This window comes from Nelusetta ayraudi, unplaced genomic scaffold (assembly GCF_046127955.1).
Source record: "Nelusetta ayraudi isolate G7.1 ecotype Tasmania unplaced genomic scaffold, CSIRO-AGI_Nayr_v1 ptg000011l, whole genome shotgun sequence".
NCBI lineage: Eukaryota > Metazoa > Chordata > Actinopteri > Tetraodontiformes > Monacanthidae > Nelusetta > Nelusetta ayraudi.
Window position 1 is genome coordinate 12,156,339 of NW_027466061.1, and position 26,173 is coordinate 12,182,511.

Sequence of the window (26,173 nt, forward strand, 5' to 3'; positions counted from 1 at the left end):
CCCCAAAATAAAGCAATTTAATTGAATTTTATATCCAAAATCTATTTTTGCATGATGAAACAACCTTATTCATCAATTCAACTCAATTTAATTCATTTTTTATCATGTATTTTTAGTATTTTTCACAATACAAGAAGACGATCCACCAGTGAACATTACACTTCTTTTTAACCACAAACCAAATGTCATAACAGTTCTCTTTTACACAGTAAATGTTTATTATTGCTATTATATAAATGTGATGTAGTTACTTCTGAATGAATTATATTAAAAGGGAAAAAAACAGTCAACAATCTGGAACTTTTTTGTCAACAGTTTATCTTCTATTCTATATTTTTTAGGAAGTGAATTATAAAAATACTTCACTGATAACACAACAAAACACTGGTGGAGGATCGTGCTAAAGTCCCGCGTAAGGATCTTCGCGACTCTCTCTCTCGCTCTCCACTCTTCGAACTAAACTGTCTTTGCGATCGACCGGTATATCATTTAATTCATGACAGGTCTCATGCGAGCCGGATGTGGCCCATGGGCCGTACTTTGGCCAGGTCTGCTTCATATCCTCTATACTGAATTTGTTTTTGTCTGAGATTTTTTTTAGTTTTGTTTGGGAGCTTGTGTGATGTGAGGGGTCAGCTGCAGATCAAGAGTGCACATGCAGGTCAAATGCAAGTTCAATTCGTACATCAATCCAGTTTCTTTGATGTGTGTGTGTGTGTGTGTGTGTGTGTGTGTGTGTGTGTGTGTGTGTGTGTGTGTGTGTGTGTGTGTGTGTGAGTTAGAGAGAGTTTGTGTGTGGCCTTTGAACTTTTTTTCTGGTGTTTAAATGCTTTTTTAATTCACCCATAAGACAATCCCAGTACCCTAGTGGTGTACAGTCCACATAGAAACATAAACAAAAAAAAGGATCACTTTTTCTAATGATGGGGTCCCTTTAGGAAAAGTCATAAAATTTCAAGTTGGAAAAAGATAGTTTAAGGTATTTCTTCTACAGCTACACATGGTAATGGGTCACTTTTGACCTGCAAGACAACACAAGGGTTAATGACTCTCTGACTTTGAATGACTCTGACTGTCTAGCAGAACTGGATCAGCTCCTGCAAGCTGCAGCCTTTCTCGCAGCAGATGTCTGATATTTTTCCGACATCTCGTCTCGTCCGAGGGGACACGGGGAGCCAGTGAGCAGCCAAGGAGGAACCGCGCGACTTCCCATCAGATTCCAGAGCAACAACGGCTCCAACCAGGGTGGTCTCCTCATCCCCTGCAGAGGGAGGCACACCTTGGGCTTTAGTCTGGAGACTAGAAATTTGCCGTGTCATACTTATTTATTGATATAAACCTCAGGTGGAAAAAGACAATAATACAAACCATTTTGAGTCAATGTCAGTAAGTCATAAGAACAGAGGAACACATTGATGGAAGTTCTCATTCATCACCAAAATAAAAATGTAACATTCGAGAGGTGCACAGACCTACAGATCCTGAGTTGCTGAGTCTCTAAGGTGTGTTACTCACAGTGATAGGAGTACCGGTGGTGGTTCGCTTCCGCGTCCGGGACGCTTCTTCTCAGGCGAGAGCTGCCGCAGGTGGACAAGGCCAGACGAATAAACTCCCTTCCACACATCTTAATCCTCTCTTGGCCCTGGGAGGCGCACGCTGCAGCCACCACAACCAGCATCACATACGCCAGGCACTTAGCGGACATAGTGCAGAGTGAAATGGCACTTTAACGTGTCGGCGGAGGGCAGAAAAAAAAAGTTTGGGGTTTGCGCGGGAGACGAGTGGCGAGCAGTTGGTCTGTCGGGGGGGATGCGGACGAGGTTTTTGTAGCTGATGGGTGTCACCCACAGGGTTGGCTTCTCCAATACAGGACGTGCAGAATCTTCCAAATTATGGCATCGACCTTCGTGAGGGAAGAGTTTGTCCTGACACAGAGCTCGTTAGTGCAAAACACTTCCTCAAGGCTGAAAGCGGAGTTAGGCAATTGGCCATTAGGGAAGGATTTGAGTTTTTTATTATTCGTTTGACCACTGAGGTAGAGCATCATCAGATTTAAGTAGACATAAAGTCAAGCAGATCTAATGTTCATCCAAACAAATACATTAATAAAAAATAGTCAAATCTTATAGGTAGGCATGGAAAGACGCTTTTTATATAATACAACATTATATAAAAAATAAAATGTTGTAAATCAAGAAAGAAAAAATAAACTAACATGTCTGTCGACAAGAAAAAAAAAGAGTAAATAGAACCAAACTTCTAACTTCTGGCAGCTTTGATTCCAAATGCAAAGCCAAGAGATGTCATTGAGTTTTATTAGTCTTGAGGCCTCAGGAGCCCCGAACTCCTCATTGGTTGAAGTGAAACTTTGCCTCAAAACTGTCAAAGTGCCTCGATGCAGATTTGTTGCACTGAGCTCTTCACCTTGATCGTTGCTTGGTTTATCTCCACACATTTTGAAGGATGGTGGCAAACAGGAACAAAGTCAAGGATGCTGATGCCCACATACAGGCATGCGTTCACCTTCAGAGCACAGAGATAAACAAGCAAAAATGATGAGTGTGTCAAATTTCAAACATTGGCCAAAAAAGATAAAGCAATGCGCACTTTTCTTTTCTTTTTCTCTCTTGACTGAGATGATCCGAATATTTTGATATTTTCTGAGATTTAGGCAATAACTCAATAATCAAAGCAGAATTCAGACTATTTTAACTCTGTCTTTTAAAATAACCAGTTACTGACGCATAATAACTTAAAGTGCTTCCCATAACTTTCCATGTGTGCAAAGCTCCTGCTTACTCAGCCCCATCTTCTCCCTGTGTTCTTCAGCTTTAACCTGTGCTGATGACCAGGTTAAGGCGCTGGCCTCCATCCCATTTCCTGATCCTTTGCTTATCCTATTAGATAACTATCAGACGGCGCAGCAGCGGCCCTCAGACAAATCGGACAAACGTTGCAACGTTTCGCCAGTCAGAGCAAATCGGAAATTGCCTTCAGAAAATAGACAGGGGTTGGAGTAAAAATATTCACAGGGGTTCCTGGGTTACTTAAATTGGTTTTTCACTCCTGTTGAAAGCAAAAAAAACATATTGTATTGTAGATCACAGAGATCACTAAAAACTTGAAGACAGCAAAAACAATGTTTTAAAGTCACCTGATTATTTGTTGGGGGGGGAGGGGGGTGGGGGGGGAGCTTGCAACCAGACGTTGTGAGGAGTTAATCAGGAAGCTGAGTGGGCCCACCTGACTGCCTTCTGTCACCGCCCAGAATAGCACGTAGCACGACTTTTACCCTTGTCTGACCAACCAAGAGGCACAAGTGCAAATCCCACTAATCCTTGACAACAAAATTACACTCAGTCTCTTGATCGCCGCTACCGCTACCGACTTCCTGACCCCACCCCTCCCAGAATACTCCTCCCCTCCAGGTCAGCAGTAGAAAGGATAGGGATAGATTAAGGAGCAAGAACTGGCACTGCACCGTCGGGCGAGGCCTGGACAACCAAGGAGATGTCAAATTATCAATCAGACACACATCAGTCTTGAATCAGGTGTTTATTCTGTACATATTTATAGACAGAGGGACTGTGAGATGCAGGTTGGTGCAAATGTATGTACAGAAGGCGGAAATTCAAATTGTTGCAAAGTTGTTCCTGAAAAGCACTTCTCACAAAAAAAGACCCCTTACAGTTCTCCCAAAATTGAAAGTCCACCAAAGAGTCACCACACTGTCACAGGAGGCTCTGATTACGTTTCCTGATGCACACAAACCTTCTGGAGTTCCCCTGAGGGGAAGAATTCCACGCTTTGGGTGCCCATGATGGCAACATTTTCTGGCGTGTCTCCATTCTGCTCGTGTGGTGGCATCCAAGACTCCACACTTCAATTTGTCTCAAAGCCAAAAAATATACACGTTGGTGCCTTAAGCCAGGCGCCACATTCATGTTCGCTCTCGCAATCATTGCAGGTTTGGGGAGCATGTGAGAACACTTACGAGAATTAAATCACTGTTGCCTGGCACATTTGACTGCTACATTTTTCAGAGACAAGCAGGGTGGAGATATGCTATGTTATGTTTTGTTTGTTTTTATGCTTGTTTCAGATCATAATTGGCTTCAGTTGTATTGGCACAGGGTGGAACGCTTTCCCTCTGTGAAAATCCAAAAATGGTTTTGTGGTTTCCAAGACACCAGCAGACCTCCATCAACACAGTTGCGAGAGTTTGACTTTCTGCGAACAGTCACTCTGAAGTTATGCAAAGTGCCCCGTTATCTCCTCCAGTAATGTCACTAATTGACCATCTTGCCTCAAACATCTAACTTCCATTGAGTCAGTCACACTTCCAGCCAGCCATACAGGTCCCAGACAAAGCAGACAAAGGACTGAACACGAGTCACAACCCAAAAAGGTTGTGAAAAGCACCTGATTCAAAGCCGAGGCTTAAAGCTGATCTCTGCTACAGCCTTCAACTCCTCCCTATGTAAGCTGAAGCCATGCAGGCTCAGGCTCGGTCGGAGGCAGATGGGGTCTTGACGCTTGCTAGACCCGTGCATGATAAGGCCATTTAGGTTTAGCGAGGTCACAAAGGTCGACGGCCTCATTCCTTACTCGTCGACCTCGTGGATGGTCTGCCTCGCGTTGGGCCTGCAATGAGGCCGGTAATGGATGTCGTCGTCCGAGTCGTCGGGCTGGGAATCACGGCAGCTATTGAATTTGCGCTTCAGCCGCTTGGTGAGCTGGAACTGGCGCTCGGTGTTGGAGATGCTGTACTCCTGCTCCTTCAGCTTGGCGTAGTAGTCGGAGAACTTGTTGAAGAGAATGGAGATGGGCATGCCGTTGAGGATGATGCCAAAGGAGATGCAGCCGAACGCCACACAGCGGCCCAGGTAGGAGATAGGCACGACGTCGCCGTAGCCGACAGTGGAGATGCTCACCTGCAGGATGATAAAGACTCCAGTTGGTTAATTTGTGTGTGCGCTCGCCCGCGATTTTTACCGGAAAACATGTGGAATTAAATGGCAATAAATTCCTTAAACATTTTGTGCGAAGAGAAAAGTCCTCATCTGCCCCCGAGACACCGGAAACACTCAAAAATCAGTTATTCTCAGAAGATACAGCATCAAATAAGCCTGCAGGAATGTACTGCAACACACTCAATCTCTCGAATGCAATCACTGTGTCTGGCCACAAATAAGACGCATTACAGTGTATTACAGGGGATTAGACACATATAAATTAACAGCTGCCACCAGATAAATAAATAAATAAAAGACCCAAATGTCTCTAAATGAGAGTGCAAGAGAGCGGAGAGAAGCCCTGATCACACACCAGCCTTCCAGGAAATTCCAACTAAACATTGGCAAGAAGGGACACTTTCATTAAGCTGAATGTGGAAAATTAAGGAGGAAATTATTTCTGGATGTGTTTATTGGATAATATTTACTGAAATCACTGAAAGTCCCAGAGAATGTATTTATGTAGCGATTCCTTCACATCAACCGGCTCGTCAGTTAAATATAATGCATTCACTTATTCTGAAGTATTATAATGTAAAATGCTTTGACAATGTTGATAATAATCTAAAAAGACAAAATGTTCAGGGAATGGATTGAAATGGTGTTTCTTGTTAATCTTCCAAACTACTTCCATTATATCATCATACCATCAAAAAAGCAAAAGCAGAATCAAGTTACCCTTGCAAAGCTAACAGTAAGCAGCTAAGAATCAACTTCCCACCCCAATGCCTTTTCCTTTGAATTTCACTTGATCACATGTTGCCTTGAATGAAATTCTGCTTAGACGAGTCACAATTGGAACTAATAAAGTTTTTTTAAAATGGGAGATCGAAGAAAGACTAACTTTTGAGGGGGTTTAATGCACCATCATTTGATGCAGCATATTTAAAGGGCTCTAAAGCATTTTATACGACTTTGTCGACATGAAATGTGATTTAAAAACACACTAACACATGCATGTTTTAGTTAGTTAGTCCCTGAAAATGAATAGCTCTTGTGCTCTCATTCCCTAATAATAATTTACATAAAGACTAGGTCCACTTGAAATTACGTTTTTTTCTTTTTTACTTCACAGAGCCACAAATCTGACTTGCACTGATCACTTGCGCCCTGGTCTGACTCGGCAAGTAGCAAAGGTCCCAGCTGACCTAATCCCCAACGAGTCAAGGCTCCAACTGCGTTCTTTCTCTTTAATGCTTCAGTTAGTCTGCAGTAGCAGCTTGGCAAGAGACGTATTAAAGGTCTTGTCTTATGCAACACTTTCTTTAAGTGGTTTTTAACAACAGCTCCAGCCTGTCAGTGAACTCCCCAGAAATAAGAAAAGTCTATCTTTTATTTATTTTCCTTGCTCCGCTTTTAAGAGCAAGTTTTTACCAAAACTTTAAATCATTCGGCCATGTCAACAAATGAACTGATTCCCAAATAAAAAAGCTTTCTTCTCTTTTATCCTCTACCAAACAAGCCAAAGTTTCAGACAGAGGCTGAATATGATCTTTACTGCAGATCTGTTAAGTTTTCTGGATAGTCGATTGTGCAACAGGGTCCAGGAGGAAAAATAACGATCTGCAAAATTGTGTAGAACATGACAGTGGATCACACTCACCGCAGCCCACCACCAGGCATCCGGTATGCTGCTGAACGGGGTTCCAGGCTGATCCACCTCCACCGAGTGCATGAGAGCAGAGAAGGTGAAGATGCCCATGGCGATGAAAAGAAAGAGGCAGCACACCTAAACCAAGACGGAGGAGTGTGTGTCATCAGCAGGCGTCATTCAACACTCATCATCTGTACTTTAACAAATCCAAAAACAGCCTTGAAGTCACTTGACGAGTTACAATCCTCAGGGTACGAGCTTAATACTGCCATATATTGGTAATGTGCCAGAGGAAAAGCACAGTTTGATTGACAAGCCAATCGTTTGATTTGACTCTTTGAAAAATTGGACCTCTCCTGCAAATTAGAAAAAAAATTAGCGAGTTAGAATTTTTGTTTTGAAACCATTTTTAAGGAAAAAAAAAAAAGGCTTTTACTGAACTATTTTTTTTTTTTTTTTTTAGCAAATACACCTCACCCCCAATCATGTTTACATTTTACCAGTTTTCCACCAAAAACTGGCACACGTGAAATGTAAGAAAATAATGGAAATTAGACTACATTTGATAGCCATAAATAAGCCACATAAATAAGCCAATATCCAAAGGGGGGGAAGCAAAATATCAGTAATGTGAAGAATTCAATTGTGATTTTATGTCTATTTGTTAATCACTGATTGTCCAATGACTGCTCCTTGAGAAAATTTCCCTATCCCAAGCCTCCTTGCTTCCTTTCATTTTGTGACCTATCAAAACTAAACCTGCTGTGTCTGTTACTGGCAACTCTGTGGGCGACACAGAGCGAATTAGTCAGTCTCAGCCGTCTGCTGCAACTTTGATGAAAGCATTTCTGCTCTATATACCTCCGAAAATAAAATGCTAACAGCTTTGGTATGGATGTATTTTTTGTCTCTCTGTGTTTTCTTCCCTACCTGCTCAGAGCACTGCCGGATGGTGAAACCAAACGCCCTCATGCCGGTGGAGTGGCGGGCGAGCTTCAAGATACGGAAGATGCGCATCAGTTTGACAACTTTGAGAACCTTGCTGACTTTGCTGACTCTCGCCATGGTCTTCAGGTCCTCCTGCGCGCTGATGTCCTCTGAGTCCATGACAAAAGCTTCAAACAGGATCTGTATGAAGTAGGGCATGACCGCCACGACGTCAACAAAGTTCAGGGCGCTCTTCACAAAATGTTTAATGTTTGACGTGGTCATCAGCCGCAAGAAGTACTCCAAGGTGAAGAAAAGGATGGAAGAGATTTCTATCCACTCCATGTAGGTTCTGCCGGCTAGTTTGTACTCCCTAAGTTCTTTCACAGTGTTCATAGTCATGGCAACAATCGAGATGAGCACAAAGAGGCTGGAAAACACAGCGAAAGCTTTGGCTGACAGGGAGGAGTAAGGATTCTCCATCAGGTCCCACAAGGACCTCCGGAACGATCCGAGAAACATGGTCTTGTAACACTCGTCATCTTGGTGGGGTTTGATCTCGTCAATCAGCTCCTGGTTCACCTTCAAGTGATCTCTGATGTCATCCAGCTTCTCCTCAAACAAAATACGGCAGCACCTGTAACGAGGTGAAGAAGAGGACGATGAAATGGAAGCCAAGTTGTTTTTCCTTCAAAGACATGACAAAGACCCTTGAAAGCTTTCACATTATGATAATTATATTCACTTTAGAAATAATCTGTGTCAGTTAAAATTCTGTAAACCAGCCCTCTGTGATGTCACACAGGGTGCCAGCTAGCCGAGAAAAAACACCTATCACGACACGTTTGCATTTCCTTCCAAAGGTGGAAGATCCAACAAGGCATCAGTTGTGAATGAGAGTTAAAACCCAGGAATTTTGTTGTAGTTTGTAACCAAAAGGTAGTAAACAGAAGGCTAAATCTGCTGTTTCCTGAATAGTATTGGTTGAATTTGTCCCTTGGGCCTGTTTGCAATGGGCTCTGGGACGATTAAAATGTTATGAAATTGTGCATAATTTTCTACCTTTGAATGTCATCCTAAACAAAACACAAAGCTAAATATCAAATTGAATCAAGTCAAAATACTTAGTAAGATACATTGCATCATTAACATTATAAACACCTTGGAGTGTCCTTCAGTTTCAGGCCCCAGAATGACATCTCCTCCTCAAAGTTGACAGGACAAAGACTATCCATCACCCAAAGGACCCTGCTGCAGTAAAAATGAAAAATGTAGTGAAAAAACATGGGGTCTCTGTCAAAGAAGAACTCGTTGTTTTGAACGTTGTAATCATCACAGAGTGTCAGCCGCTTCACTGGATCAGTACAAAGGGCAAGAATTCCAATCCTGGTTTTAGGGTATCTAAGGACCAGGTGTTTCGGGATGTGGAAGACCTTCCCGCCCACGTTGAGGTTGACAATGTTTGCAAATCTTGGATTGGGTGCCTCTTTTTCTTTCTTTTTCTCATCTGGAGTGTCAAGATTGTCCATTGACGTCCATGGTTTGACAGAACTGTCCTGTGAAAAGGGAAATTCGCTCGCCTGGTCGTCGATGCTGTTCGAGATGCTCAAATCCCGTTTTATTGTCGCAAAAAGACTGGAGCGCCGCTTTTTCAGCACCTTGAGCTTGGGCCTGACATTCTCCATGGTGACAGCTCCTGGGATCAACAAAGGAAAAAGTTCGGTAGAACTTCGGGGGGAAAAAAATCAGTGAGGACAAGAAGAAAAAGTATTCCACAGCATCTCCATATAGGCCTAATTGTATGACATAGAGACAAACTATAGAGATAGAACTATAGAACTAAAGATATTGAAATAGACACAGTCCTTCTCTCAGCGTGCAAGAAGATCAACTGCATGAGTTAGGGATTCAGACTCGACTGATTCTCTAATCCTATTGCCGTCCTTGCTGTTTAAACGCAAGTTAAAAATACTGTTCACAAGGATTAGCGCAGTGATTTAAAGCTTTGCGCTGCAAGAGGAGGCGAAGCAGAGAGAGTGATGTGATGACAAGACTACATTTCTAACAAGGCTATGCAGAGTGGATAGAAAAGACCTTCATACCAGTGCTACAAGTAGATTACTGCCCTGCCTAGATTGCTAAATTGGTTGACCAAATAAAAATACATTCTTATGTTGGATTACTTCACACCGGTTTGATGATTAACCAATTTTTTTAGACTGTTGTTGGCACCCATGAAAAGATGAAGAACGCAGTAATCTAACTTCATAGTTGTCAAGTGCTAAGGGGCAACGTGCAAGTAAAATTGTTTAGTTAGATATAATATTGTTTTGGCTAGAACAGAGCAAAGTGTGGAAAATGCATAAAGCTAGGGATTTTATATTCACATTTTAACTCAGTGTGGTTTGTTTTGACTACAACACAGCTAATTTAATTGAATTTGATTTGCAAAAAAAAAAATACAAGTCTACAGCAAAAAGTAATTTACAAGAAAACCTGAAACGTGGACTGAACACAAGATTAAAAACACCAAACCTATCCAAAACTTGAAATTATATTGAATTGGTTGTACAGCAAATGTATGTTGTCTAAAATCACTGATGGTACGACCTACATCCCTACCCATGAATTATTGGAGAATGGTATCTTCCACTCAGCGGAAAAGGAAACGGACAAGTTAAAATAAAATTCTAGTCAATTCTAAATAGCACAAATCACACCTTAGCAACTTATTTATTATTAGTCACTTGATACATTATAGTTTTACTGGCGTTATAATAAATGTTTAGAAATTAAAAAAAAAAAAAAAACTATTTAAACAAAAACTACGAGCACTACTGCGATATAGTCAGTTTCTGCGTGACGTAACTTCCTTTCCTGTCTTACCTGACGACATGGACGCCAGCCGCGTGCAGCCGATCAAGCTCGCAAGAGTAAGAAAATAGATTTTATTATCAAGATAATCACATCCGGATGCCTAGACGTCTATACGAACACTTGATACTTAATTTTGGTCGAAAATAATGACGCTAAACGGTATTTTGTTGCGCTATTTCAGCGCCTGGTTCTTCGGCTTCGGCATGTAGGCCCGTCCATGCTACCCTCTGCTAGCCCTGTTAGCCTTAGCAGTAGCTGTTCGATAGCTACAGTAAATTGTGTCTGATCTCATTTATCTGTGTCAACCTAACTGTAAGATGTTTCTATCCGTAGGTCACCAAGGTCCTCGGGAGAACAGGTTCCCAGGGACAATGTACACAGGTATGCTTACGTGTGTAATTTTGTAGCGCAATCCTATCTACCTTGAGCCCATTTTCAATTTCCACCACCATTTCCTTATTCAAAGACACTTGTGTAAAGTTTGACGATTATCTGTCAGTATTGGGGTTTATGCACATACAGTGTGATGGCGCCCACTCAGTTTGGGCCTCACTTGGTGTTGTATGGATCTTCACGATGGTGGGGATATGATGTGTGGTGGCGATACCAGAGCTTTCAAAGTTCCACTAGCGCCACTAAAATTTGTCGTTGTTTTGCTTCTTGCCACTTGCAGGTCCGTGTTGAGTTCATGGATGACAGCAACCGCTCCATCATCAGGAACGTGAAGGGCCCAGTCAGAGAAGGAGATGTGCTGACACTTCTAGAGTCTGAGAGAGAAGCCAGGAGGCTGCGATAGGGTAAATGGAAATAAATCCATAGTTGTTCAGAGCAGAGAAACCAGTGACATGACTGTAGGATTTAAATGAAGGCGCTCAACTAAAGAGCAAAGATTTATTGCAATTTTTTAAATGAGGGAAATACATATTATTATTATTATTATTATTATTATTATTATTATTATTGCAATTTTTTAAATTAGGGAAATACATATTATTATTATTATTATTATTATTATTATTATTATTGGTACTTCATTACTGTAACACTCAAGTGTTCTAAGAATCTGAGAAGATATCTGAATGTGTTCTAGCTACCTGCAGCGCATTTCCACCCTTTTTTTTCTGGAAATCTCTAATGTGCGGCTGATCTATCTGATTCTTCAGAACTGGTTTTGAATAAATATAAACAGAACTTGGTAGTTGTATAACTACAGCAAATCCTGTGTATTTCCCTTTCTTCTTTACTTGTTGCCGGACTGTGAAAAACAAAGAAGTAATTTCTGCTCTTGCATTCTCTCCAACAGGGCCCACTGAAACTGAGGTGAACATCCAATGACAAGACGGGAGGAAAAGTTTTGCTTGGAATGGCCAACAGCTCACCATTTCAGACTTTTTTCAAATAAATTGATGTTGTTAAGATGAGTTAATGTCCTGTGTTTATTTTGTAATGTGGGTTCAAAAAGTTTAAGAGTGTGTTGTACATCTGTATTTTGATTAATGCAATTTGGAGGTATAAGGCTGCAAATTTAGTATGGCCTCTGAAAAGGTAATAAATGAGGTTTATAACATTTTTCAACTGTAGTTTCCATATGAAAGGCTCCAGATAGCAACAATTAACTGTTGATAAACACGATGGTATTAAGCTGCTCAGAATTCTATTCTTTTCGGCATACTTACAAAAGTTTGCTTGATTCTTAAATTAGATCCGCCATAAAACTTGAGCATGATGCTTTGTGCCAGGGTCAGGCTGTGCTTTTTACATTATGGCCAGCAGAGGGCAGCATTAGTCGTTCTTTACAGATACTACATTATGAGTTCATAGTAAGTGTTGAAACATTTGAGGAGGAATAATGCTCACGTCTTGTCTAGGTTGAGAACATTTTCTGACTCTGAGGGAAATAAATGACAGGATTTTAAAAAAAAAAAAAAAAAGAAAAAGAAAAGCTGTGCAGAGGTTGTTCTTCTGTAGCAGCTTTTTCAAAAGAAGACATCCTTATGTAGTACACTGACATGTTTTTCTTGGAGACAGAAAGATCCATGACCATACTCATGCATTTTTCTACCGTTGTCCTCCCAAGTGTGATATTTTTCAGCGCCAGAATGTCTGCTCGTCCCGAGCCAGTTCTTTTGGTTTGGACATACCTGTGGTGTTAGTGACTGGTCAGTTGAGGCAGAACAACCCAAACTCTTCAGCCAATTAATTTCCTGAAAGAACAAACAAGCAGAAACTGCTTTTGGTTAGCGTAACCTGCAAAATTGCCACACAAAAAAAACATAATTTGTCTTCTTGTTTATTAGAAAGTCTCAAGTACATGTCAAAATGAGTCTTTCTCTCATTTTCAGTTGCAGGCTGATGCAATAACACATTTTTTATGCATTAACAGCAGAACAATGCAAACAGAAGGTGCTGTGACATCATGTTTTACTAAAGGCACCAGAGCAACTGAATTATTATTATCCCCTAACATTCAGCTCCTTTGAAGTTGTAAAATTGTTCTGTTTGAAATCACACTTTGTATTTCATGTTCTTTTAAGGTTGCCATTCGGATACCAAACAACTTCAGAGAATCACAAGACTGTTTCACAGTTGAAACAAAACAAGGGCAGAAGTCTTTCAGCTTGTCAGAGGATGATTTTTATACTTAAAAAGAACAAACATGTAGGTGTATAGCTTAGCAACACAAAGTGCATTAAATACTTTGCATTCTGTATTGCAGATCTGCAGCTGATTGTGTCAAGGTGATGAGCTGTTTTTCACCAGCAAGGTATTTGGCTGGATTCCAGCGGGAGGCTGGCGAAGGAGCTCCTCGGCTGTTTGTGCAGGGACGCAGGTCAGTGTGAGCTGCGTGTTGTGATAAGGCCTGTTAGCTGCTGGAAACTGTGTGCTTAATGGCCTTCCTTCCTATACCCCCTGTTGCCCCACTTTACACCAAGCCCGTAGAAAATCAATGGACCGTGTCAATCAGTGACAGACATGGGACAACTGCAGCCTTTGCATCAACGGCACTTGTGCAGGATTTTACACTTTTTTTCAGTGTGCACACGCTGTCAAACTGCTTTTCAAACATGGTTTGGTTTAAATCAGCCTCTATTTTTCTTTTTTCTTTTCAAATGTGCACACGTTTGGACGTTTATACATTTACATAATTGCCCTACAAAACAAAAATACTGCAGTGTTTCTGAAACACATAACAGGTGAGAACACGACAACAATGAGAGGTGCGAAAAGGGATCAATGGTGCAGTACCTCCCATCTTTAAAAGAGGGCAGTGGAGCCAACGATACAGTTACAAACAGAGAGCAAAAGAAAGGTTTTGACTACGAGATAGTGAGAAAAGTTGTTGTTTTTTCCGTTTTTTGTTTGTTGTTGAACCCACTGCCTCTCTTCAGCTTTCTGAATGACGCTTGGGGTGTGCTGGACTGCCTGCATGCGTGGTTTGGTGTTGACAAAAATTTTCATTTGTGCCACTGCAAACTAAAAAAGATGTGATACATTTTTTTAAATACCAATATACAAGGCCTTGAATTCCTTGGGGCCACACGCCTTTGAACAGTGCCCTCTAGTGGACACCCTCCTTAGGGTGATGGACAGATCTATTTCTGGACGTTGGGGGAGCACAGGGGTGCCTTTATGCTGCAGAGTGTTTACCGTCACAAATAGACACAGTGTTGGTCCCAGAACTGCAGCTGCAGCGTCTGAGGATCACATTGGGGGCTTTTACCAACCAGTAATGACAGACCGCGGAAGGAAACCGAACACCGAGCCACAAGTTAATCCTTCACAGATCATTATGTTTGTGAAGTGGAGCACCTTGGCGGTCAGGTAGTCCGAGAAGATGTAGCAGAGGCGAGTGTTGAGAGAAACACTGGGGTTTTTTCCCTCATATTTTATTTATTTGATTCAAACATAGCCAGTAATAGCATCATAATAATAAACTTGAGCATGTTATGTGAGCGTAATCAACCATCAGTGAAATTAATTTAAAAAAAAAAAAAAAAAAGGTTAAAAGAGGAACATTGTGGGTTTTAAGAACAACTTGTTGTCACCTCACTCACTCCATCACTATCACCTGTCTACACACACACACACACACACACAGATACACACACTGTGCCTTGCACAAACACATAGTGGCACGTGTTGATGCATTTTCTCCTTGGCTTGCTGTTTTTCCCCTGCCATGCATACCAGGTCAGAAACACCCTCAGCAAGGCCGCTCCCTGTCTGTCTGTCTGTCGGTCTGTCTGTCTGCCTGCACAGCACAGCACTGAGTGAGGACTGACACAGCTGCAGCACTGTCAGCACTGTCAGAACTAACAGTGTCTTGTCTTGTCTTGTCTTGTCTGTGGGCAAGAGTAATATGGCAACATCAAAAAAAATATAGAACACACACACACACACACACACACACACACACACACACACACAAACAGGATGTTGTGTCTAGATTGAACAACAGAGATCTCTAGATTTACTCAGGGCCGTTAATCTTTTAATCAAAACGCAATAAAATGCACCCCAGGCTTTTATTGTGGAAATTAGAATCTGCACTTGATAATAATATTTCCTGTGCAAGCAGCTCAGACAAGATCAAACTGTTGGGGAATGTCCCTCCAGTTGGGTCCTCATGCTGATTTTCACTTTGATCCAAACTGATGGAGGCTGATCTGAACACATCTGCTGACACTGGATTCTTTGTGTCCATTTATGAACTCCATGAACCATAACATCCCCGCTGTCCTTTTTTTAGCCGCAGCATGCAGCTTTGGAACCCAACATGTGTCGCCTGCCAGGCGACACACTTGCGACCAGTGGGGAACCCTTAGGTCTCTCTACGCCTTCAGAGGAGGAGTAGAACGTATCCAGACAAAATGTTCTTGAGTAGTGTCAAATTTGGCTTGATTTATGATTTTATATTGGTCTAAGCTTAACATACTGCCCATAAATACATTAATAAAAGTGTATACTCACAGTACAATGAAAGTCATTTGGTTTTCCTACCCTTAGAACGGTTGTCATATTCATAAGAATATACCTAGAGCAATAAGGGTCTTGCTGCTAGTTAGCTGCCATCTTGCACTGCCATTTCTTAAGGAAGCTCTCATGAGAGTAACCTAAATACGAGACACGCTGTATGTAGCGGGCTTCCTTAAATAATGGGCCTGCTTAAAGGAGTTTACACACTGGACCTTTAAATAAAATATTTCTAGAATTCCATTTAATTTGATATAATACATCTAATACATTTTCTCTCATCTATATGAGCCTACTGTCCAGTTCACACCAGTAATGAAAGGTTCACTGTCCTGAGAGCATGTTATCCAATCGGAATCGTCAGAACCGAGACACTCCCAGTCAGCTGGCTGCTTCATTGGTTTGAGGGGTGAAATGACTAATCACGGCTTGGTTTTGCTGGGTGGATGTGGATGATGTGACATCTACGTCTGGTGAGGTGAAGGTCCAGCTTTTGTGCTCACAGTTTGCCTCTGCTGCCAACGCACACTGGCAGCAGAGGCACTGAGTGGGATGTTGAGTGATGAGGGACCAAAAGCAGACCAGGAGGGAAGAACGTGCAGGGAGTAAGGCCTGGGAGCCAAATGTGTTAAGCTTTTTAATCCGGCCCGCCAAACTTGAAGAAATTATTTTAATAGTAAGTAAGCAGTAAAATAGTTGTACTTCATGACGTTTCCAGTGCTTTAAGAGTCTTTTCAATGAAGAGCTAAATAACGTGGGGATTCAAAGACACATATTTGGTTGTAACACTTTTGTTCATTTTAAATTGACATGAAAGCACGTTTCCTACATATCCCATGGTATATTTTTTTCTCCTGTGAGGTGGGACACCAAAACACTTCATCCATCTGCTGCTGCTCCGGTCCCCATTGTGGCCCACCAGTCAAGAAGTTTGCCCACCCCTGCACTAGCAGGTGGACAACAGGAAGACCAGACCAAAAGCTGTCACATTTCCACAAGCCATCTTTAGTGACAGACCAAGGTTTCCTTGCTGGTACCCTGGGCAAAAAAATGTGGACAAAACAGCCTCAGTATTACAGCAGAGCTTCACAAGTCCCAGAACACCAGAATATCCCTTTCATGCATAGTACAGTAACACCATGGAGACTGTCCACTGAGAATGTTTTCCCCTATGCTGGCTGACAGGATGTGCAGAGGTCATGCAGTGTGTGTGTGTGTGTGTGTGTGTGTGTGTGTGCGTGTGTGTGTGTGTGTGTGTGTTTGATTTATGCACTCTGAACCCAGCTACGACCTGGGTCACAGCACACTCATTTAGAAAAGGGGCCCAGAGCAGGATGGGGAGGGATGTCACTGCAGAGGTAACTACAGGACACTCTCCACCGCTCTCACCCTCCCGCCTCTGCCGCTTTCTGCCTCTCTTTCTCACAGTCTGCTTGCCCCCTTAAGACACATTCGCCCCTGGCTGTTTGGCCTTTGTTCAAGCCCTCTGAACGCAAAGCTCCACAACAGCACGCAGCACAGTCCCGCTCTCCCTTCCTGTCGTGTAATTCTATCAGGTAAGCTCCTAATTAGACTCCCGGAGGATGTAGAGCCAAGTTTTCACTTCTTTTGCAGCTGAATAAAAAGCAAAACTGCAATGAATTAATGTTCCAGAGATTAAAACCTTGGAATTGTGAGCACATTTCCTCTCAAATCATCTTTTCCGTTAATCCAGGTGCACACATCCTCAGTGTGCTCTATGCTCATAATCATATCCAGGATGCTTTTTATGATACTCAAAGTGTGAGGCTACATGTGAAAACGTCTACTAACACGACTGACAGAGTGGCCAAATATTTGTGTGAGCATTAATAGCATGCAGAGTAAAGTACGAGTAAAGTGCGGGGAGGAGAGCTTCAAGGATGACAGGGAAAAACACCTGTTCCTGACTCACTTTTATGTAAGTCAAAGTGGAAAAAGTGGGTTGCGAAGGTCAAAAAAACAAGCCGTCCATTTATTTTCTCAAAAGCTACATCCCCCACAATGCATGGGTCTAGAAAAATGCATCCACCCATAATCCCTTGCAAAGCACAAATAGCAGGTGTGCAGGCAGACGGCAGAAAGTGACACTGCAGAGCGAGACGAGCTCGGAGGCATGAGTTGATAATGTATCGCGCCTCCGCCTGCAAACACTGGTAAAAAAAAAAAAAAGAAAAGAAAAAAAGACACTGACATACATTGACATGAAGAAGTGCAACAGTGAACTCATAGTGTTCACACAATTGTCGCCCAGGCCCGCATTTTGAATGTTAGTTTTTATTATTTGTCTTCGCCGAAGGTTTGTTTTGTTCTGACATTTGCCTCTTTGCCTCTTTAAATTTAAAATACTGAAACCATGACTACATTACAACTATTGTCGTAAGTTTATGGACAGCCAGGAGTCTCATTTATCTTAGTGTAGATTAGCACAAAGGTAGAAAAAGGCAGCTAACTTTGTCAGTTTGCTAAAGCCGCACCAGGCTGCTTTGGTTAGTTTAGTTCTACACTTGCAAAGTTCCCAAGCCTTAAAAAATGGCTGTAGTTAATATTTGGCAGCAAGAACTTTTCGAAAGCAAGCAAATCCTAACATGTTATCTTTTAACACGCCACTATCGTGTTTATCCACACTGTCTGTAAATAATTCACCTGCAAACATTTGTCACATTTTGTTGAAAAGACTGATCGTTTGTTGTTAGTGGGAAAACATTTGATCAATTCATTGCTAATTTTCTTAAAAATTTTGTGATCAGAATTTTTGCAAAGATAAATAATCAGAACAAAACAGCTAAACCTTAACATTGTTGACAGCTATTAAGCGGTCATGCGGGATAACACACCCAGCAGGGTCAATATTTAACTGACCTTTAACTGACTGTTTTGATCCATCATCTGCTCAGATATCAAGCATTGAGTTGTTCCTTCTCCTGGCTCCAAGAATATTTTATGAATGAGTAACGCTAACATTTTTGTACTTATGGTGTGACAAACACTGTTTTGAATATATTTTATGGTGAACCCAAAAACAAATTTACATTGTTTTGGTCAGCAATTCATTTTTGTACGATGTTGAAAATTCCAGGAGTCGAAATAATTCTACACAAGTAAAATATTAAAGGGAATTGTTTTTGAATTGTTCACTTCATCAAGTGATTGCAAGACTGTCACATGTTATGATTGCTGTAAATTCCTTTTAAACAAGATTTTTGACTGCCGCTGCCAAAACGAAGCCATTCAGCATCACCAGGGCCTGGAGGTTGGAGATAAACAGCCACCACAGTCATCATTGTGGGCTGGATAGACGGCAGATGGTAAGATTACAATGAAGCGTAGGTGGGTTTCACGGTATTGACGACGTCAGAAAAAAAACACACAATCACACACACACACACACACAAACACACACACACACACACACACACACACACACTATCAAAGTCATGGCAACCGGAATACATTGACATTTTGGCACAAAAGTGTATTTGCTCTCTAGCCGTGACTTATGTGACAAGAAACGAAACACAGGTTTGTAGTGTAAACACAAAGCTTCAGAGAGCAGCTAGCTGGCTTTGCTTAGCGCAAACACAGACAGCGAGGCAGTAGCCGGCCTGTCTCAACCAAGACCTCGGTACTCTCAGTTTTCATAGCGTAGCACATTAATTCTAAACCCAATGCTTCTCCATTAACATTCCCCTCTAATTTGATGCAGGCAGCTAACGCTAGGCAGCCCCTGCCAGGTTGCACTTACAAAACAAACGCACAGTTTATTGTTCCTTTGGAGCCCAAATGAGACATATGCTGTGCAACACACAGCTGCTGCGGTACAGTTAGGGGTCAGACCCCCCCCACTGCTGTTCAACAAGAAGACTTTGAAACTCAAGCCTTCCATCTTTTCTGCCAGCTGCTCCACACTTGACACAAGAGGCTGTCGGCTGATTATCCTTGTTTCTGTACTCCCCATCTTTCACAGTCAGGTCGCTCTTCAGTCAAGGGCATCCCTCATCTGACCTGACCCAACCCATAATAATCTTGATTTAACGACAAATTAGTGTTCACAGCAACGGCTAACTTATACACTGTGGCTTAGAGGCCTTTTTTACTGTGTGCAGGACGCAGTGCGTCTGACTGAGCGCCATGGGAGGCCAATTAGTTCATGGGACCCAGTCTTTCCAGACAAGGTTTAAACCGCTGAAGGGCCTTTCGGGGGTAGGCGGGGGACAGGGGGGAAAAATGCCTTCTCTCACACTCCTGGGAACGTTAACAGCTACTTCTTATAAAACCCAAACACTCAGCTCCAAGTTCTGCTGAACTCATTTAGCACCCACAGCCGCCCTGATTAGAGCCAAATACCCAGACAACGCTAATGTAGATTTGTGTTGTTTTCAGGCTCTGTGTTTTGGCCTGGAATTCATCTTTGACCCTGGTTCTTTGTTTTGGCCTTCCAGAGCAAACAGAATTGATGTCAGCAACCTCAACACGCATTTGATGTTTTGGTTGTTCACAATGTCAGCGTTTTCAGTGCAAAAGTGAGTTTATCTGTGTAATTACTCATTACCATCGCTCAGGATTTTAGTATGTTTTAATTTGTTACATAAGTTATTAGGCACTGGTTGCATAACAGCAAGCATGATGGATACTTTCAACCAACCCTCTTTTGGTGATGTACATTAGCACGCTGGCTATTCAGCATCCAGACTTTGCTGCTGCGGTGTAGAAAGCATCACAAGATGAAGATATAAATATAGATTTCTTCCAGAAGACTTTGACCTGCACTATTTAAGCTTAAGAAATCACTAATGCCAGTTTAATCCAGAGTAACATAGATCTTTTCAACACCTTTGAAGCACAAAAGCAGACAAATAGCTGCTCTCCAAAAGTAACAAAACCCGCCTTCCAGCATCTGTCAAGATCAGAAGAAGTTTGTTCCATAGTTTCAACCAGTGGTAATATCAATATTGTTGTTTTGGCTTCCACAGTTTCTGCTCAGGTAGATGAACACAAGATGTGGCAACCATCACACATCTGTACTATTGGCAAATGCATTTTTACTGTTGGGGCAAATATCTGCTTTTGCTTCTCAGTCGATGTAATTACAGTCGCTGATATAACCGCAGTTATCACAAATCTATGAGAAGATATGATAGGAATCTGTTGCAATGAGAGTTGACTGCCTTCCTTTCCAAACCATTGGCATTGTCATGTTGCATTAGACCTGGATTCACACCAGTGACAGCATGTCTGGTATGTGTGTACATCAGGATTTGAGAGCATGTGCTCTCTTGCAGTGTGTCGAGCTATCTAGGCCACTGTAGCAGCAATTGTGCGACCCAGGATCTCATACCTGAGGGTCTCTGTGCACTGCTCCGAAACTGCTTTGGAGAACTTCTGCTTGTTGCACTTGTGTGGAATTAGTGGCATTTTGTGCATGTTTGTTGTGGTGTATATGCACTGCAAAACTACGACCTCTAGTGATCAAACAGTATCTCACGTAGAGCCTTTAAATGTGTGTCGCCTCTTGGGGTTGGGGGCGGAAGGGGTCTCTCTTGCCCTTGCAATCGGTCACAGGATCAGGTATGTTTGCTATTGGACATGGACAGTTTGTGTTTGCTCGCTATAGAGGCCAAGATCAACATCGTACATGCTAAGAGCTGCAAGCCTAAAGCGACCCGAGCTGCATGCACAGCTGCAGAGGTCGGCCTCACATTGTACTCTTTCCCCATTTTCCAAATGAGGCCGTTGTGTACATTCTGTACTTTGCCGCTTCCTGAACAGCTGGGATGCTCATTCATTGTGTAAGTGGTAAAGCACAGTAGACGGGAAAAGGAAAAGTCTCGGCGAGATTGATGTGCGTCCAGGACGTGCATTGGTGGTCGCACCTCGTCCCTGAGCAGGAAAAGAGTCCCAGACGCATCGACCCCCTCAGTGAAAACACAAACACATCCATCTGTACAGTGTGACACGTCTGTGCATGTGCATCCCGAATATGAGACGCGAGGAATGTAAAAGGAGAAGCCTGCGGGCGCATCTAAAAGTGACTGGCTCTATTTGAGTGTTGATAAAACTCAGTGGTCAGCTGCAGAAACAGGGCACTGGAGCAGATATAATTCGGCCTTGCATAACTTATTCTACTAATCTATTGACCTCAAGTGAGGGGATCGGGGTGGGGGGAGTACAATGCTCCATGCTCCTCACAGTATAAACATGTCAGATTGTGCAAACTCTTCCCAGAGTTGTAAAGCATTCGTTTAGAGGTTAGATGTTTATTTAAAGCTTGTTGCAGTCATTTAGAGGCAGGAGCCAAAGCGCCGGGACGTGGGAAAGGCTTGCAGGATACGCGCTGGTGCGAGATGGAGCTCATCCTGGTCTGCGGACGGCACCTTCAGAGCTCCCAGAGGAAACGACTGACATCCTCTCAGCATGCGCGTCCTGCCCCGGCCTGGTCCTGCTAAAATTATTTACACTTTGTCTCTCAGGACTGCAGGTTTTATATATGCCTGCAGTCCGAATTCTTTCCCCAAGGCGTCGCTGAAAGACAGAGATGGGGAAAATGTTGCTGCTGCTTTGTCAACAACATAACTAGTAATAGCATAACCAGTTTGCTCTCTGCCATAAAGGTTCCTATGCAAGAATTCTCTTTATCGATTTAAACGGTCTCTTTCCAGTCAGTGAATTCCCCAAGAAATGAGAAAAGTCCATCCTCTGTTTCTTCGGCTTGCCCAGCTTTTTCACCGAGTGTGTGCTAAAACCCCTTGGCCCTTTGTGATGTCACAGGGAGCATTTATACCTCCCTCAGGGTCGAACACCCACAGCCAGTGTTTTTTCTGTGTCAATGAGATATATGGAGGAATTCTGTTTGTTTATGTTTAAAAAGATGTATTTCATTATTATTCATGCACAGCTGCTTCACTGGAGCCCTGGTGAAAAGTGGAGATCTTAAGAGGTGACTGTAATTGGCCTTCTAACTATATAGTGATTATTGTTAGCTTTCACTAACTTCTGTGCAGTTCAATGATGCTCACGTGGTTATGAGAGCTGAAAAACTTGCAAACCTCGAGAATGCAACTTTTCCTTCACTGTTGATCTGCACGACCAGTGTCCCTTGCCATTGCCCTTGTATGGATACTGCTGTTTTGTTGATTTCACTCTGGTTTTACTTCTGATTACGTCCTCTCGCTTGAGCTGAAGAGATGGCGGTCAAGAGGGTGGAGGCTCCTTTGCGTCACTTTGGATTTGCACCACTAGGAGGCAGTGATGAGTTTTGGAAACCCCATCCGTTAGGTGACTGAGTGGATGTAAATCCACCCAGTCAGAACTCCACGATTTCACCACGTTTTCAAGTTTATTTGCATTGTGTGCACTTATCAATCCAGATTACCCTGAATCCGACACTTGCAGACACAGACCTAATTCTTCAAAATCAAAAAAAATCCAAATTTTCTGTAAACCATCTGTAGCTACGTCCCGCAGCTTGGTCACAGGTTAACACTTTGGATCATTCAGCCACATCCGTGTGTGACGTTTTGCAACTGTCCGCCTATAAATCAACCTTTGAATTGACTTACTGTACATTCCTGATTAAACTCAAGCCAGCTGTGCTTCAAGAGACACAGCTATCAATAGCATCAATTGCTAGATGAGTCCACACACAAAAAAAAAGTCGGCCTGTCTGCTTGTCCTACCATCTAAAGGTTGATTTACTGCAGTGTGGAGTACTGAGACACACTTTCATTTCCTCTTGGAATTGAAGTCCAGACCATGTTTGCCAATAATCTTGAATTTGGCCCTGCGATGAACTGGCGATTTGTCCAGGGTGTCACCCTGCCTTCGCCCTACGACAGCTGGGATAGGCTCCAGCAGACCCCCGCGACCTTGAACTCAGGAAGAAGCGGGAATGGAAAATGAATGAATGAATGAATGTTGAATTTGATAGAATTCACAAAGCACGGAGCCTCGTAAAACCTGCTGAAACAGCCGCAGCTGGACAATCACGTTGTCTTCATGGGAATCAGTGTTTCACTGAGAGCAACCGTGCACCTGTTTCTTTTTTTTCTTCTTCTTCTCCGTCTTCCTTTTCTTCCCATTCATGTTATATGACTAACTCCGGGGGCTGCTCTGGGATTTACAGATGTTCCGAAGCCGGGAATGTGGGTAAAAGGTCACAGTGCCGGCTACAGATGGGAGCGGCCATTTTGGGGAAATGGAATAAGCAGCTGTGGCGAGGCGTGCACACCGCCAAGAACTCGTCTGGGGCTTTTTAACAAGATCCGGAGGAGACGTGTTCCTGCATGGCCCAAACGTGACGCTCGGTTTTATGAAAATAGACTGCTTGTCTTGCACCAGTTGATGCAATGAGTGGATAAGTGTTTTCATCTTTGAGAGACGTCAGCCACAGGAGTGTCCTGCTGTTCCTGCAAAACAACCTTATTTTACAGGTTCTTTTGGTGTGTTTTTCAGGACCACATTTACATTTAAGGGCCTTGTTCTTGTGATGTGTTTTGTCAGCACTTTAGTACTATGACAGTGTTTCTGTTTTTACTCATGCAAGAGATGTGAATGGTGATGAGGGCACGGGGGTCGCTAACACTGGTTTGACAACATGTTGTTTGTCACGTACGTTTTGTTTTAAAGCACAAGGCAGCGCCAAGCAACCGAAGACGCCTCAATGAAACTGCATTATCACTGTTTTCTGACGACACTGTGGGTCTCCAGCCTGCCAAAAATGAAATCCACCTCTCAATGCTTTTGCTTATTCCATATTTTAGAAAATGTTTTGCTGTATTTGGTCTAAATGTTTTTGGTATTTTAATGCATGCTAAAACATACAGCTTTGGGAATCCGCCCATTGTGATGTCAAAAAGGGTATGGGTACCTCAATGATACCCCTCCAGGGTTAGTAACAACACTCCCAGCCTGATTTGGTTATCAGACATCCAACAAAGCATCAGTTTTAGCAGAAAGCTAAAACCCAGCAGGAGGATGTAAACACAGAGCTAAATATCCTGATTAATGGAAACCTGACAGTTAAGATCTGGATTTAATCATAACACCTATGATACACTTTTTTACCCTAACGTTCAAAAAACAATTTCAGCCACGCGAAATATGTTTCCATTCCATGGAAGGACGTGAATTATTAGCGCAGTGGGCACAAAGAGCCGTCAGCGCGACTGATCTGTCCTCGCTGACCCCGCTCCACCCTTCGACAGCATCAAAGTTGAATCAAAAATAATAATCTCTCATAAAAATGCAAAGCTGCCGTCGCCTGTCATCCTTGAGGAATCCACGACTGCGCCCCGGGATTTATGAGAAAAGTCATGCGTGCTCATCAAATACCGCACACATTACCGAGGGCCGGGTAATTCCTGGTGCTGTCAGCAGTCTCCCTGTTACCTTTCACCCAGTTAGTCTGGGCTGCAGACAGGAGGGGGTTAAACCAGCTCCTTCTTTGTAATGTGGCTCTGGATCACGTAGACCTGCCGCTTCCCTCTCATTCTCTCTCTCTCCCTCTCTCTCTCTCTCTCTCTCTCTCTCTCTCTCTCTCTCCCTCTGACTGAGGTATTTAAAACAGAAAAGAAAACCCCACACAGGCAGTAATTTGGGTGTTCTCTGTGCTGTGAACTTTCCCCTAATTCTCACAGTCCTCGCAGGTTCCCGGCAGCAGATCTTTGCTGCTGACCGCCTCGGGCCAAATCGTTGCGCACGTTCTTCCACTGATGTCTGCAGCAGAGTGATAGAGCTCACATCATCGTCATCGACCTGACGAGATCTTGCCGTGCCGTTCTGCCTTAACAGATAGCTGCTATAATGTGTTTATTTTGACCATATCTTGTTTATTAAATATATTTTGTTTTTGTTTTTTTAGATTGGTTTATCTTTAAGGAAGGATGGGTTTTTATAAAAGGATATAATCTTACATAATAAGTTTGACAGATAAGAGCTAATTAGTCACAGAAAATTTAGTTTCCAATCCGTGGCAGGAAGTTTGACTTTTTGCATTGTGTCCTGATATCAGCAGATTATTTTTTTCTTTGAAAAAGGTTAGAACAGTTTTCTTAATTTGACTTTAAATGATTCTTGGTGCAGCTTCACAGGCGATATGGATATTAATATAGCTATATTAAAAGATAAGAGAAACATCTGCTTTAACAGATTGATACACAAAAAACTGACAAGAGCTTCTTTTCAAACTGTGTGCATACTGACAGAATAAAATCAGTTTCAGTAATAAGTAACGATTAATCATTTAAGAAAGATGAGTCTCAACATTTTGTGGCTGTGCTGTGTACTGGCAGTCAGGAAACCTGCATAGGCTCCATTTTAAACCTCAGTTCACACCAGTCTGTTGAATATCTGGAGGAATTCTTAGAAATCTGTTGCAACACCTCCTAAAACTCACTGTGAACACCGGACAGACAGAGTTTTATCTGGCATCTTGTGTAATGATCAACCTGTTGGAGTTCCTGTGCTGATGGATGGATCAGATATCGGACTCAGCCCGATATCTGACTGATATCCGATGCACACTGGAGGTAGATATTTGTCTCACTGCGGGAGGAGAGATCAGACGCCCACTTTCCCCCTGCAGATAATGCAACCGTGCCTACCGCAGCTGCACAAAAGACATCCTCTCTGTTATATCACGGCCTCTCCCTCCTCTCCCTACTCTGCCTCTGACATGAATAGTTAACAGAGAGTGGAGGCGGAGGAGGGATCAGAAACCTGAGAGTGACTGCACCCCTCCCTCTGCCCAGCCGGCCAATGGCAGGCTCGG

At 42.6% G+C, this 26,173-nt stretch overlaps 3 protein-coding genes and 1 long non-coding RNA gene across 4 annotated transcripts; 2 read left to right on the plus strand and 2 right to left on the minus strand.

The window, feature by feature from the left end:
• Positions 1–678: 678 nt before the first annotated feature.
• insl3 (insulin-like 3 (Leydig cell)) lies at positions 679–1,865 on the minus strand. Its single transcript, XM_076019728.1, has 2 exons — positions 1,516–1,865; positions 679–1,261 (listed from the first exon to the last, which is right to left on the minus strand). Exons 1-2 carry the CDS (start codon positions 1,703–1,705, stop codon positions 1,077–1,079), a joined length of 375 nt encoding a protein of 124 aa, XP_075875843.1. The 5' UTR covers positions 1,706–1,865; the 3' UTR covers positions 679–1,076.
• Positions 1,866–3,916: 2,051 nt separating this feature from the next.
• LOC142884212 (potassium voltage-gated channel subfamily V member 2) lies at positions 3,917–9,352 on the minus strand. The gene is made up of 4 exons (XM_076019729.1): positions 8,698–9,352; positions 7,540–8,173; positions 6,619–6,744; positions 3,917–4,934 (listed from the first exon to the last, which is right to left on the minus strand). The coding sequence occupies exons 1-4, from the start codon at positions 9,219–9,221 to the stop codon at positions 4,605–4,607; spliced, it is 1,614 nt and encodes a 537-aa protein (XP_075875844.1). The 5' UTR covers positions 9,222–9,352; the 3' UTR covers positions 3,917–4,604.
• A 993-nt stretch (positions 9,353–10,345) lies between these two features.
• Positions 10,346–11,831, plus strand: rps28 (ribosomal protein S28). The gene is made up of 4 exons (XM_076021040.1): positions 10,346–10,469; positions 10,747–10,794; positions 11,087–11,210; positions 11,717–11,831. The coding sequence occupies exons 1-3, from the start codon at positions 10,431–10,433 to the stop codon at positions 11,207–11,209; spliced, it is 210 nt and encodes a 69-aa protein (XP_075877155.1). The 5' UTR covers positions 10,346–10,430; the 3' UTR covers position 11,210; positions 11,717–11,831.
• A 953-nt stretch (positions 11,832–12,784) lies between these two features.
• On the plus strand, positions 12,785–15,619 carry LOC142884213 (uncharacterized). Its single transcript, XR_012926141.1, has 3 exons — positions 12,785–13,077; positions 13,178–13,243; positions 15,164–15,619. It is a non-coding gene; the product is annotated as an uncharacterized LOC142884213 (long non-coding RNA).
• The last annotated feature ends 10,554 nt before the right edge of the window (positions 15,620–26,173 follow it).